Source organism: Periplaneta americana, chromosome 14, assembly GCF_040183065.1.
Source record: "Periplaneta americana isolate PAMFEO1 chromosome 14, P.americana_PAMFEO1_priV1, whole genome shotgun sequence".
NCBI lineage: Eukaryota > Metazoa > Arthropoda > Insecta > Blattodea > Blattidae > Periplaneta > Periplaneta americana.
Window position 1 is genome coordinate 66,907,665 of NC_091130.1, and position 15,683 is coordinate 66,923,347.

General features: G+C 39.1%; 1 protein-coding gene across 3 annotated transcripts in view; it reads left to right on the forward strand.

Annotated features, from left to right (window-relative positions):
• Positions 1 to 15,683, forward strand: part of LOC138713391 (acyl-coenzyme A thioesterase 13-like) — an 83,561-nt gene that overhangs the window by 48,081 nt on the left and 19,797 nt on the right. For all 3 annotated transcript variants that reach the window (XR_011335858.1, XM_069845468.1, XM_069845469.1), the window contains exon 2: positions 11,270 to 11,454. Coding sequence is in view for 2 of the 3 variants with exons in the window: in XM_069845468.1 (XP_069701569.1) it covers positions 11,270 to 11,454 (185 nt within the window). In the remaining variant the exon portion in view is untranslated. The remainder of the gene's footprint in view (positions 1 to 11,269; positions 11,455 to 15,683) is intronic.

Here is a 15,683-nt window from a genome sequence, read left to right on the forward strand (position 1 = left end):
GTTCGAACCCACTAACTTTGTGATAGAAATACGGCAATACAACAATTAGGATTTTATTTTAATTCAGTTTACTTTACATTTTTAGATTTCGCAAGAAAAGAAGTGCCACCTAAAGCAGCATGTGCAAGGAGCGGCTCATAAGGCTAAAGCTCAGCAGAAAAATCAACTGCAACAAACTTTACTAACACAGCTTACTTCATCCAATCTCAGCAGCAATTTCTATGCTGATTTAACCAGAGCGTTTGTTGCTGCTAACATTCCCTGGAATGCAATTGAAAATCCGGTTTTAAGACAGTTTTTACAAAAATACTGCAAACAAAATATCCCATCTGAGTCGACCCTAAGAAAAAATTACTTAGACAGAATATATAATGAAACTTTAGCTTCCATTCGGGAGGATATAGGTGATTCTTACATATGGGTCTCTGTGGATGAAACCTCAGATCCTATGAATAGGTATATAGCAAATATGGTAGTAGGAAAACTTAGTCCAGATGGACCTTCGATTCCACACCTCGTATGTGTTAAGGAACTTTCGAAAGTGAATAGCCAAGCCATTGCTTATTTTGTAAATAAAGGCCTACGGTCTTTATACTCTGGTAATATAGACGATTCTAAAGTTCTGTTGTTTTGTACTGATGCTGCCTCATACATGGTTGCTGCAGCTCCACTTCTTAAAACATTTTATCCTAACCTCACGCATGTAACCTGTCTAGCACATGGCCTTCACAGGGTTTCTGAAACAATCCGGAATGAATTTCCTCTTGTCAATTTGTTTATTTCTAACACAAAAAATGTTTTTGTAAAGGCCCATCCAGGATTTCAATATTCAGAGAGAACTTTCCAGATATCCCACTCCCACCTCAGCCGGTTGTTAGACGATGGGGAACCTGGATTCAGTCAGTGGTGTATTATTCTAAGTATTTTAAAGAAGTGGTCACAGTTATTGATAAATTACCTGAAACTGATAGTGCAGCGTGTGTGAAAGCAGTGAAAGATTGTCTGAATGACTCACGAGTGAAAAACGATATTGCCTACATAACATCAAACTTTTCTTTCATACCTGCAAGCATTGAACAATTAGAAGTGAAAAACAATCTCTTTGTAGCCAAATAGCAATAGTAAAGGAAGCTCAAGTGAACATTCATTCTGCTTTGGGCGAAACTGGGAAAAAAGTTAAATATAAGTGGGACAACGTATTAAATAAGAATGTAGGATTTTCATTGTTGGAAAAAGTATCAAGAGTGATATCGGGGGAAAGTGTAAATGTTCCAGTAAGTATTGATGTTTCTATTGTACCTAATTTAAAATTTGCGCCTCTCACATCAGTTTCGGTTGAAAGAAGTTTTTCTGCTTTCAAAATGATTCTCAGTGACAAAAGGCAAAGGTTAACTGTGGAGAATTTAGAAAAAATTCTGGTGGTGTACTGTGCAGATAATTATAATAAAGTCTGAGCATGGAACTGAATTTCAGTAACTTAAAATGAGTAATCTTGATATCAATAATCATTATTTCATTAGTTTCAATATATTAAATTTGTGCAGCTCTGTTTATAAATATAATATAGTATTCTTTTTTAATGTTTAAACATACTTTTTTGTGCGTATTTTAGTGTATAACTAAAAATTTCAGTGAAAGAAATAAGTATGATACCTTGATGTGCCTAAAATGCCTATTTTCATTAAAATAGAGCCTAATTTTACAAATTTTGAGCTTATTTTAGGCGCCTAAAACTGCAATTTTTAGTGCCTAAAAATCCGATGTCTATTTATTACACCACATGTTCTGGAATCTTCGATTCGCGTGGCTTTTGGACTCTTTGAGAGAAATACGCTTCTAGATGTTTCTCTTGCTCTCTCTGCTCCGTGCTGTCACCGTAGTTCTGCTCCCCTCGCTCCGTACCGCGCTATAGCTCCTACCGAATCTCGTGTTTCAAGTTTCCCCGCGCCTTCCTTCTCGCTAGATGCGCGCGCACACTCCTGAAGCAATCAGAACAATCCATACTAGTGCCACAATACATTCCGCTATTGTATGCGTGGATACGTTTTCACGTAGAAGAAAATCTTCATTGACGGTACCCTGATATTCATATCTAATGAAACAAATGAGCTGAGATGAATTAACGATGTCCGTTGATTAATCAATTTGTAAATAAAAAATCTACTGTCTTTTATTCTCATATCAATCGATTTTCTACGTCACTAGTCATTTCATTTATACGGCGATGCACTGTATCATTGGACATTGGAATTAAATCTACAGTAACTGCTTTGCTTCTTTTTCACAGAACATAACTTTAACAATATCCTTAATCACAGGAAGGATCAGTTCTCACTTAGACAATGAAGTTTACCAGCTTTATCAATACGCAGACTAGCCAAATTATGATGATTACAAAGCCTTTGAATTCAGTGACCCTACTTTAGATGTAACAGATTTTTCGCGTTTAAATCGCATTAATGCGGTAGCGAAATATTCTTCACTTTTATTTTTAACATCTGAATATTTCGTTTCTAAGTGTCTTCGTAATTTATCTGGTTTCATGAAAGCATTTGAGAGAACTTTGTAACATATGAGCTAATACACATTGCGGTTTGGGTTCGTCTTTATCATTACAGCACGTAAATCCCAATCCCAAATAGTTCGCATCATATTTACGCCTATACAGGGTGTTTCAAAAATACAGGGCATAATTTCAGGTATGTATTTCCCACGTGTAGACAATCAAAATAGTTCATTACAACATGTGTCCGGAAATGCTTCATTTCCGAGTTATGGCCTTCACAACATTGAAATTCACCGGAACGTTTTTCTTTCCGCAGGTCGTTATCATTACAGAAGATGTTCAAAATGTCCACCTCCTGCTTGAATACAGACCTCACATCGATGTCTCATTCACCTGCGAACACGATCCCAAACTCCAGGAGTATTGCGTATGTCCTCAGAACATGCCACAATTTGATTCCGAAGGGATTCAAAATCAGGCGCCGGAGACGAATAAACCAATGATTTTAAGTGACCCCACAAGTAGAAATCGAGAGTGTTCAGATCAGGTGAGCGTGGAGGCCAAGCAATTGGGCCACCTCTACCTATCCATCGATCAGGAAACCTTCGATCCAAGTACCGGCGAGCCGTACGACTGAAGTGTCAGGAGCGCCATCATGCAAGAAGTGAATGTGTTGACGATTGATCAGTGGAGTGTCTTCTAAAACATGAGGTATGGTGTTTTCCAGGAAGTTTGTGTACGCCTGCCCCGTAAGACTGTTTACAAGTACATGGGGTCCAACTAATCGATCACCAATGATACCGGCCCACATGTTGAGGGAGAACCGCACCTGGTGATGAGATGGAACAGTTGCAAGTGGGTTTTCATACGCCCATACATGCTGATTGTGGAAATTTGTTATGCCATCTCGTGTGAACTGTGCTTCCTTCATCTGTAAATAATACTAAGGCAGGAAAGTTCGGATTTACACCAGTGGCGTATATTGGTTAAAGGGTTTGGGCTACCGCTGACTCTATTATTACACAAAATATATCTAACAATTACTTTAATTTTAATTACTATGGTAAAACTAATAATACAAAATTATTACATTATGTTATATTATAAACTTTTTCTTTTGTTATTTCCTTGGGCTACCGCCGGTAGCCCCGGTAGCCCGCAAAATACGCCCCTGATTTACACCACACTGCTGCAAGAACCACTGACAGAACCTAACTCGTGCAGGGTAATCTGCTGGTGACAGGGCCTGTACACGTTGCAAATGATAAGGATACAATTGATACTCTTTCAACAATCTCCAGACAGTCGTATGAGGAACATTGACTTGCAACGCTACCCTTCGTGTGCTGATAGAAGGAGTCATGTTCACAGCCTCCAGAATCTCCTCCTGTACTTCTGGAGTTGTAGATCTTGGTCGTCCCCTTCCCAAACCAGGAGAGTTAAATTTTTCATACTCGCAAAGACGGTAATGGAGACGTACAAATGTCCTCCGATCTGGACATTGTCGCTGTGGGTACCTCTCCTGGCACAAACGACGAGCCAGCGCAGCATTGCCGTCCGCCTTATCGTACATGAAGTGTATCTCTGCCAGCTCTTGATTTGAATACATGTCGCACAGTCTAACGCCTACGCAACACTGAATGTAACCTTCGCCTCGGAATGAACTGTCAGAGTGCTCTCTTAATGTCTCCTTTGACGGCAACGACCTGCGGAAAGGAAAACGTTCCGGTGAATTTCAATGTTGTGAAGGCCATAACTCGGAAATAAAGCATTTCCGGACACATGTTGTAATGAACTATTTTGATTGTCTACATGTGGGAAATACATACCTGAAATTATGCCCCGTATTTTTTAAACACTCTGTATTGCTTCTTTGTTTTCGCGTCAACCGCCGAATTAGTCGCACTTACGTTAGAGCTCGAAGCAGGGACACTTGATTCACTATAACTCCCGGGATTGTTAGTTTCACTCGAGTGTACTTTTCTTTGTTATTAGGTTATTTTACGACGCTGTATCAACATCTAGGTTATTTAGCGTCTGAATGATATGAAGGTGATAATGCCGGTGAAATGAGTCCGGGGTCCAACACCGAAAGTTACCCAGCATTTCCTCGTATTGGGTTGAGGGGAAAACCCCGGAAAAAACCTCAACCAGATAACTTGTCCCGACTGGGATTCGAACCCGGGCCACCTGGTTTCGCGGCCAGACGCGCTGACCGTTACTCCACAGGTGTGGACCTTTTCTTTGTAATGTTCGCGATTTAAGCTACTCGTCCATGTATAAGTATGTATTAAAACGACACACTCACGGAGTCTTGAATGAAGGCTGACTGAAGATCGAGTATGAATAATAGTAAAATTATTATTATTGACGGTCGGAAACAAAAGAAACTGGCCCGAGGAAATTCTTTTGATATCTATCCCGGCAACAATCACAGTTATTCACAAATCTGATTGTCGGCAGAACATATTGTAACCCCATCACCGCGAACTTCTTTGCGGTAGCTTCGAAGGCTGACAGCCATCATATCGGTTTTGTTTTGTTGCGAAAATAACTAATTTTATATAAAATCACAAGCACAAAAAGAACGACACAGCTACAGGAGACTACTGAAGAAAGAATTAATTTTATTAGCAGCAAGGTTGTCAGATAAATGAAACGCAATCGTCGTACCAGCTTATGAAAAATGTCGTACTTTAGCATAAAGTTGTCGTACATTTATCATTTTGCTATTTTATAGATAATGCGCACAAATATATTTCACATAACACCCATAAAACAGAGGTTCATAGGCCTATAAATTTATATTAATTCATTCATAGTATTCTGTCCAAGGGCAGATCTTTCACTGCAAACCCAGCATTCTCCATCTTTTCTATTCCTGCATCCATTTCTTCATCCAATAAAGAATTTTAGTAATTATAGTTGATATCCACAATGGTATTTAGGATTCAAATTACCATTTCTTCATAAAAACTGTCATTTTCGGTAAAGCATGCAGGATGACGCTTGGTCGGAAACAACATTAATATATTGAAAGCCAGCAGAAACTTTATCTTTGGGCTGCGCAACGGCAGATATTTAATATCAATCAATGCTTCAGCTGATGATTACATCAAATTAATCCACCTGCAGTCGATTCAAATCCGACACCGCTAAAATGTCAGCGCGTCTAGATTTCTTAATTCTAGCGCGGTACTATTTCAGTCATAAAAAAATGCTTCCATTGCTGAACATACAGTGAAGTTAGCAGATCTCTGAACTCGTGTTACTTTGATATAACCGCACCGTACATGAAACCTGGAGCTCAAGATGACGAATTTATTATTTGCATCTGCATGGCAAGTGTAGTCACCATATTGGTTTTCAAAGCATCTTTTATCCTTTTAAAGCAGCCGGGCGAAAATGTAACTCGCGAACACATTGTGGCTCGCAATGATAGCTGTGCATTTCTCTTGCTTCCTACCTTCCACAACCTCCACCATCTCACTCACTGGAGTCAAACTCCTTTCCATTTGTATTTGTCTCTGACATGTGAGTGGCGTATCGTCGCAATGTCTCTCTCGAAACCATGTACCTCTACAAAAACGAAAGTTTCATCTATTATGGGAGGACGCATTTTTTTGCTGCCAATATGATGAAAATATTAAATGTATGATTTGTTCAAAAGTATTACGAGGAAAACGGTTATATAACATAAAACGGCATTATACTACATGTCACTCATGAAACATTAAAAGGTTAAGTGTTATCATCATCATCATCATCATCATCATCATCATCATCTCTGTACGTCGATCCTTTTTCAGCAGATGTACAAATAATGCGGTTAGCTCTTCAATTCAAACTCACAGATTTACAATGTGATGTTAAATGAAAGCTAGATGTAAGGACTTGACAAATGTTGAACTTCTCAAATCTTTGCCAAAAAATAAATATCCGAAAGCTTCGTTCTTTGCTTGCTCTGTTGAAGCCATGTTCGCTACAACTTACGTTTGTGAAATATTATTTTCAACAATGAAAATAGTAAAAACCAAATTTAGATCACGACTTACAGACAAATACCTTCGTGATAAACTACGACTGGCAGTAAGTGACATAATTCCTGATTTTGAAACTCTGTCGCAGAGACATTTTGGAGACAGCTAATTTTAGGTTGTGATAATGTGTTCTATGTTTTCATTCATTTCTTTCTTCGTTACACGTACTAAACATTAGTTTGTAACCTTACAGTATACTGTATAAAATTATATTTAAGTGCTTGACGTGAGGAAAATGAAAATCCCTTAATAAGTCAGACAGTTGCTTCACCTTCCCTTCGGGTGTCTGCCTCCCTCCATAGGTGCTATGCACGTTGCGGGTTACACATTGGCTCGGCGCATGATCACATTTTCGCCACGGCTGCTTTAAAGCTATGTATGATCAGGGATAATAGTCAATGACATACTGAATGCAGAAAAGTTGGCTAGAAAAGGGACAAATTAACTGTTTTTTTAATTGTAGTCCAACATTGTGAGTTCCAAAATAATTTTGTCCCTTCAGTAAAATAGTCGTACAAAATTGCGTACCACTTAGAGTTTGGTCGTACCTCGTACAATTATATATATTATTATAATTTACCGAAGTACATATGATATTTCCATGCAGATATTCTGCGTCATCATACGATGAAAGAGTAATGGAACGGAGAAAAATTCTCTCTGTGTTCAAATCCCGGCGCCGGAGAGAATTTTTCTCCGTTCCATTACTCTTTCCTCGTACAATTAGTCAAAATAGTCGTACGAATGGCAACCCTGAGTAGCAGTAACGTTTTATTCCCTATCATTAGATTTAAATTTCAAGCTGATTAAAACTCATTGTTGACTTTTGTCAATTATAATAACATAATACAAATACACTGTTATCGATCTCAATTAAATTAAGAAGAGCGAATGCATTCATATCTCCCGTTGTTGCGGGTGTGCTGTATTGGTTTTGTTTCCAGTCCCGCGTTCACTGAAAGCAGACAGGTTTACTACTCCCCTTTCATTGCAAGCTGAGAAGTTAATTGAATGTTGACAATGATAACTTAAAAAAAAAAATGCTTTGTAGACCTCACGGGTCGTTTCGAGACCCACCAAAATATCGCCACCCATAGTTTGAGAAACGCTGCTTTAGAACATGTCCGAACTTAAGTGTATAACGTGTGTAAAATTCTGAACTGCAAGTCATTTATGTCTTCATAAATAAGAAAAGTCTCACAGTCTGAGATAATACGACACTTCCAAGGCATAAATTAGCTGATAATATAATATTAGCCATTGCAACACGACTCGTTACATTTTTATTAACAATGAGTGATTGCAATGAATCTATTCTGCAGGCAGTAGCGGTGAACAAGAAGGGGTGAACAAAATGAACTCTACTGGCCTACCACTGCGAGGTGAATTAAACTGCTTTTAAGCAATAGATAATGTGTTACATTCATACAAAACAAGAAAATGAAAGTATGTTTTGCAGCATGTACCTTTCTAATAAATGCAATTAATTATAAAGAAGTAGGCCTACTATTTAATAATAAACATAGACTCTCCTTAACTTACATAGTTTCAGATAACTAGAATCTAATTAATTGTTATATAGTTATCGAATAATGTAATTAGCACATAAACGCTGCGTTTCTGTTTTAAACTAATACAAAAGGAAAAGAAATCACAGGATATTGTGCATACGGTAAAATTAAATAATAGGTATACAACAAATAATAAACATAGTATGTTCTCTTTAACTTAATTAGTTTTAGATATTGAGGCCTGTCTAATTAATTGCTATGTAACTATTACATAATCATGTACTTATTATATGAACATCACACTTCTAGAAACAAATTTAAATTTCTAAATTCTCACCTAATTCAGAAGTACATTTTTTTTGTTTTTGCCGACACCAGGTGAAATGTTGTTTCCTGAAGCAAGATGTAGCATAGCCCGCATATTATCATCTGATAATCTTGGTCTTAGTCTTGGTTTTTTAGGTTTATAAGTGAGAAAAATTGCTCACGTACGTACTGCCATATGTAGAAATAACTTGCACCGCAAATCTTCGTAACCCGGAATATAGTATATCAGGATTTAAATCTTTGTAAAATGTGAGAAGAACTTTACGATCGTAGCAGTCTAGTATATACAGTCACGAAGCTTGCGTTTATGAGGGTACTAGAAACAATAGACTGTGCAGATGCTATTTCGCATTGCCTGTAATGAGGCGATAGTAGCGATCCTAGTGCTTAGCAACTATCTATGGATGCATATTTACTACGTATTGAGCTTCATGACTGTACAGTATATAGGCCTACTAGACTGTGATCATAGTGTGTCTTTGCTGGTGCATCATTGATGAAGTCAATACGCAATACCTGAATTTGGAAACATCCCAAGTCCATTGAAGTATTTTTTCAGGACAGCAAGGAAACTACATATGCTTGCAATATAAGAAAGAATACCTATTGAAATAAAATACTTGTATAATTAAAAAATACAGGCTTAGCCACGGACTTGGAATGTTCCTTTTTTCAGGATGCTAGTCTACGCAAAACACATGTCAGGTGAAAAGTCGAATTCGATAAATTTTGGACTTGGAACTCGTAACTGACATGTGACGAACGAGTCTACGCTATTAGCAACATACCCTTTTGTTTGTACTTCATTCTGTAAACTAATGCAATGCATTGAGAAAGAAGCTGTACACACATCTACATATATATTTACTACTAATTAATGTCAATAAAAACAACAAAATGTGAATATGTCATTCTGTAGATCGACTAATAATTTCAGGCTTAACATTGCTTCTCTTTGTAACTAAATAATTCCCACAAAGGCCATCACCTCACCTTCCACTTACATAAGAAGGCAAGAGTCCGGCTAGCCTGGAACTTACTGAACGACTTCTTCGTCAGTGTGTAATGTGCAACCCTTGTGTTCACCAGTGACTTGTACCTGCGTGCCCTACGTGCTCTGAGTAGCGCATACGGGCGCTGAGGCATGTTTGCGCCCTCCCTCGTTGACATCACTGTCTTAAATTTCATCATTTCTGTCACGATTATTATTATTATTATTATTATTATTATTACTATTATTTATATCATCAGCATTATTATTTGAACCCTGTAAAATTTATGTAGACTACTGGACTGTACCCGAGCACGAGGATTATGCTCATTTCGGGTATCTATTCATATGTATTCAATTCAAATGTAGATTGTAAATAAATCTGAATTTGAATTTGAAATACTCGAAGTCTCAAAGAATGCAGTAGTAGTAGTAGTAGTAGTAGTAGTAGTAGTAGTAGTAGTAGTAGTAGTAGGCCTAATGGTGGTGGTAGACGTGGTAGTGGCACTAGTACTAGTAGTAATGGTGGTGGTAGACGTGGTAGTGGTGGTAGTAGTAGTAGTAGTAGTAATGGACGTGGTAGTGGCAGTAGTACTAGTAGTAATGATGGTGGTAGACGTGGTAGTGGCAGTAGTAGTAGTAATGGTGGTGGTAGACGTGGTAGTGGCAGTAGTACTAGTAGTAATGGTGGTGGTAGACGTGGTAGTGGCAGTAGTAGTAGTAGTAGTAATGATGGTGGTAGACGTGGTAGTGGCAGTAGTAGTAGTAGTAGTAATGGTGGTGGTAGACGTGGTAGTGGCAGTAGTACTAGTAGTAATGGTGGTGGTAGACGTAGTAGTGGCAGTAGTAGTAGTAGTAGTAATGGTGGTGGTAGACGTGATAGTGGCAGTAGTAGTAGTATTAGTAGTAATGGTGGTGGTAGACGTAGTAGTGGCAGTAGTAGTAGTAGTAATGGTGGTGGTAGACGTGGTAGTGGCAGTAGTAGTAGTAATGGTAGTGGTAGACGTGGTAGTGGCAGTAGTAGTAGTAGTAGTAGTAGTAATGGTGGTGGTAGATGTAGTAGTGGCAGCAGGGGTAATAGTAGTAGTAGTAATGGTTGTGGTAGACGTGGTTGTGGCAATAGTAGTAGTAATGGTGGTCGTGATGGTGGCAGTGGCAGTAGCAGTAGCAGTAGTATTGGTAGTTATAGTGGTAGTAATGGCAGTGTTGGCAGTAGTAGTAGTAGTAGTAGCAGTAATTTTCTATTCTTCCACTTCCCCTTAACCACTGGTCACCTTACTTTACATGAAATGAGTGACCACACTAACACCATGCGTTAACAGGTGAACATTAAATTTCCCATGACTGTAGATTCTATGTATGGAATTTACTTATGGAAAAACCAGTATCGTCCGAGTCTAATATTTATTAATGCAGTCTCTTTATTATTTTTTATGTATCTTGATGAATTGAATCCCATGGATTCTTCAGTCTCCTTAGTCCCGTGAAAATCACAGACGGAACTAGTCTTTCCGATTAGAGCTTGTGACAGACAGCACTATACTTCGTTCCATAATGTCTGACAGGAGAAGTAAACATTGCCGCAGAGGAGAAGAGAAGTATAATTGCTATTCAACCAATGGCAGAGCCTTATTCCAGGCTTGTCTTGAAGTTGGACGGTCTGAAGAGTTATCCCCCACTCCCAACTTCAAGACAAGCGTGGAATGAAATCTTTGCCATTGATTGGATAGCAATTATACGTCTCTCCTCCTCCGCTGGCAATGTTTACTTCTCCTGTCAGACATTATGGAACGAAGTATAGACAAGGGACACATAACTTAAACCTCCACTTCCCCGCTGGGATTCAAACCTGGATCTACTGATACCTTGCTTAACAGACTTTTGCACATTTCAGGTGAAGATAGTGAGTGGTGGGGATGGACGCCTTCGGGCTGAGCTTGTGGTGGCACCCGAGCACCAGAACAGGATGGGCACCATGCACGGTGGAATGACTGCCACGCTGGTCGACACGCTGTCCACAGTGGCTCTCGTGACCCACCAGGCTGGTGTGCCGGGGGTCACTGTCGATCTGCACGTGTCGTAAGTCACATGTCGCCATTCTTGTAGTAGTAGTAGTAGTAGTAGTAGTAGTAGTAGTACTGTACTCCAACCAGGAGAAAGTCTCAGGGAAATGAGACCCAGCGGGGTAATGCTGTGAATGAATGTTGATGTCATAAGATGTCATAAGATCACACACCTGGGTACACGCATCTCCATTGGCAAACTCTCAAAGCACAAACGATAACACTGATACACACATATTTATACTACCCTAGTTACAAAATTAGATCACGGTTAATCTCCTGGGGTGCTATTCATAGACATTTCGCTAGCCCGCGCTACGAGCGTGCTAAACTAGCCCCGGCTATCGACTGGTTACTTGTACAGGATTCATATCATATCTCATCGCTAACACTGGTTTATGAATACAAAAAACGTTAGTTCGTTTATCATCCACCGGAAGCCCGCGCTAAAAATGTCTATGGATACAGCCCCTGGTCTTTTAATCTCTCCATATAGGAAATAACATATGCAGGCATAGGCGGAGTTATGGGGGGGGGACATGGGGGGCACTGCGCCCCCAAACTTGTCTCAACTCTTTTTTTTCTATTAACGTTAGAAAATATTGAATTCAAAATATCCTTTTTGATTTTGTTTATGATTACGTTTCTGTGCTTAAATTAATGAATTAATACCTTCAGATCATGTCTGGACTATAATATTTATTTTAAATTTCTGAATGTATAAGAATTTCTATACCTCATTTGAAGAATGGAAGCACTGTAATGCTTTTTTGTAACATTCTGTACTCATGTGTTAGAAGTCTGCAGGTGTTCAAGCCGTCACTTGGAGAAAGATGAATAACATACTGCACAACAATGCAGAAAATAGAAAAGCGATCCCAGTATAATGTGTAAACTTAAAGACGAAATTAAATAAAATAATTAGACAAATCAAGATTTTCAGGTATAACTCCCTGTAAAGTTGATTTGAATAATTTCGAGGGAAAAATTGTTCCGGAGCCGGGTATCGAACCCGGGACCTTTGGTTTAACGTACCAACGCTCTACCACTGAGCTACTCGGGAACTCTAACCGACACCGATCCAATTTTTCCCTTTATATCCACAGACCTCAAAGTGGGCTGACAACCGTCAAGCAACCAACTTCGAGTGCACACTAACTCCGTGTGACTTAAATTGTGGTTTTCTGTTAACGAACAGTGACGTGTATTATGCAAATCAAGATTTTCAGGTATAACTCCCTGTAAAGTTGATTTGAATAATTTCGAGGGAAAAATTGTTCCGGAGCTCTAACCGACAGTGGTAGAGCGTTGGTACGTTAAACCAAAGGTCCCGGGTTCGATACCCGACTCCGGAACAATTTTTCCCTCGAAATGATTCAAATCAACTTTACAGGGAGTTATACCTGAAAATCTTGATTTGCATAATACACGTCACTGTTCGTTAACAGAAAACCACAATTTAAGTCACACGGAGTTAGTGTGCACTCGAAGTTGGTTGCTTGACGGTTGTCAGCCCACTTTGAGGTCTGTGGATATAGAGGGAAAAATTGGATCGGTGTCGGTTAGAGTTCCCGAGTAGCTCAGTGGTAGAGCGTTGGTACGTTAAACCAAAGGTCCCGGGTTCGATACCCGGCTCCGGAACAATTTTTCCCTCGAAATTATTCAAAATAATTAGAGTTCACATTTCATTAGATATCTTCACGAAGGTAAACTTCATATAAAAGAGTTTCTGTTAGCACTGTTACGTAGTTTTATTGATTTATGGATATGTTTCTGTAAGAGAGATAAATAAGAGGGAAATTGTTTTAAGTTACGCCCTATTATAATTTTTAGTATTCCTACAGTTCAAGCCCTATACATCTCGGTCCGAAACATCGTGAATATGGATATTACACTGTAAGAAACATGCCTCCGAAAATACCTTTATTAAATGATCATATTTCGATATGCTGTATAATGGCTATAATGGGTAGAGGAGGTAAATGATGTCCCCCATAACCTCCTTATATGGACATTCTATGGTTTTGCTTTGCCCCCCCCCCCCTAAGGAAACGGTTCTCACTCCGCTTATATATACAGGAGAGCGCACGTTTTTTAAACTGACGTTATAACGGTAATATTATCTACTTCGCTCCAATTGCCTCATCTATTGGAACGAAGTAGATAAATAATATTACCGTTATAACGCCAGTTTAAAAACCATGCGCTCTCCTGCACATGTTATTTCCTGTATGAAGAGATTAAAAGACCAGGAGATTAACTGTGATCTAATTTTGTAACTAGGGTAGTATCAATATGTCTGTATCAATGTTATGGTTTGTGCTGTGAGAACTAGCCAATAGAGATAAGAGTACCCACTTGTGTGACCTTATAACATCTTATGATATCAACATTCATACACAGCATTACCCCCCTTCGTCTCATCCGGCGGAGACTTTCTCGTGGTTAGAGCACAGTAAGCATGTTCCTTTCACGTTTAATCTCCTGGTTGGAGAGTAGTATAGCCGTAGCCATAGCGGTAGCGGCAGTGGCAGCGGTAGCAACAGCAGTAGCAGTAGCAGTAGCAGTAGCAGTAGACCCAGAAACAAAATTTGGGCCACCTGAATTTTGTTTCTGGGTCTGTACATAATGATCATTATCATTTCCATCCCACAACATAGGATTACAGTTACGTACTTCCAAAGTATAGCTATTGTGTGGCAGACGTCTTGTAAACACTGCTTGTGCACAGAAGGTATTTATGACAGGCAACTGCATCGAGTAGTTGGCATTCAATGTTAATTTTTTTTAACTCTTACCAGGCTGTTGATATTTCGGGAAATGGCACCAGGTTTACCTTTACCTCCAAGACCGATGGTTGTTCTTCATTAGAACAGTGGACATACTTCATATTGGATCAATATTTTTCAAGATTTCTTCACAAAAGAAAGATATTTCAAACATTGACATGAACAATCACAATCACAATGTTGGAATCGGGAAACCTGTAAATTGGGGATCGTGGTTAAAAGATATTCCCATACAAATTGTACTCAGCATTAAGCGCGTTTATTACGTTCACGAATTTTCTGTGTGGGAAAGTGTACTGTATAAATGTAAATGTTCAAATATATGTTTGCAAATATGTAAATGTTACAAAGTGTGGTTACAAAGTAAAGGACATTCCTTTTATATTTGTTGCTTTGTATCTTTATCTTGGGTCAATGTAGTTTCTTGTCACACTTCTCTTCATTGTCAGACCACGCGATCTTTTTGTGATACAATATATGGCCTGAGCGCCAGCTCTGAAACCGCGTCGTATGAGGAAGTGGGGAGCAGGGGGACGAGACTCAGCAAAGTCTACCGGGTTTCACACCGCATTCCTGCCGTGGTTTAAGAGCTGGCGCTCAGTCAGTAGTAAGTATGCATTAGGCTATACCTCACATCCACGGGTCGGAAAGTGCGATCCCTAATCATTATCATAAAGCAGCATGATCATCGTCAGTCATTAGAACCTCAACTATCAACTCTTCGGTTATCATTGTAGTCACTGTCAACAAAATGGTTCCATCGACATCTTCGTTGGGATTTTATGGAGTATCATATAGCAAAATATGCATGTAAATATGTAATAAAATACAGTGAAATGTGTAGTTACTATGTATATTCATAAAAATGTTTGATATATAGACAGTGGCGGCTCGTGGGAATTGAATTAAGGGGGGCTGCATACAAAAATAAACGAATGAATACGGCCGAGGGTGTCAATGGTGGGAATTTTAAGAGAGGAATTTTCTTTGAGTACACCGCACATACTGACAAACACTTAACATCCTGAGTTTTGTGCACAGCGACCGTCGCACTACGCAAGTCTTCACAGAATTCATTTCTTGAATTGGTAGGATCCTGCGTCAGTGTTACAAGCACTTATTTCTTCTAAGAAGTTAGTTGTTCATTTGCATATGAAGTTGCGCTTAACACGAATTCGTTCAATTCAGATTTTACAAAACGTCCCCCCTCCCCCAACATATTGCAACTTTACTGTCGGTTGTGAAGAAGCTATTGACTGTAGCCCCACAATTTTTATTTTATAGCTAGAGAAAACGTAACTGGCATAGCGGAAAAAAACCTCGGATGGTAACTTACAGACTTTCACTTTCAACTGCTCATATGAAACCAGAATCACTTTGAAACTTTACAGAGTCCACACCTGTGGAGTAACAGTTAGCGCGTGTGGCCGCGAAACCAGGTAGCCCGGGTTCGATT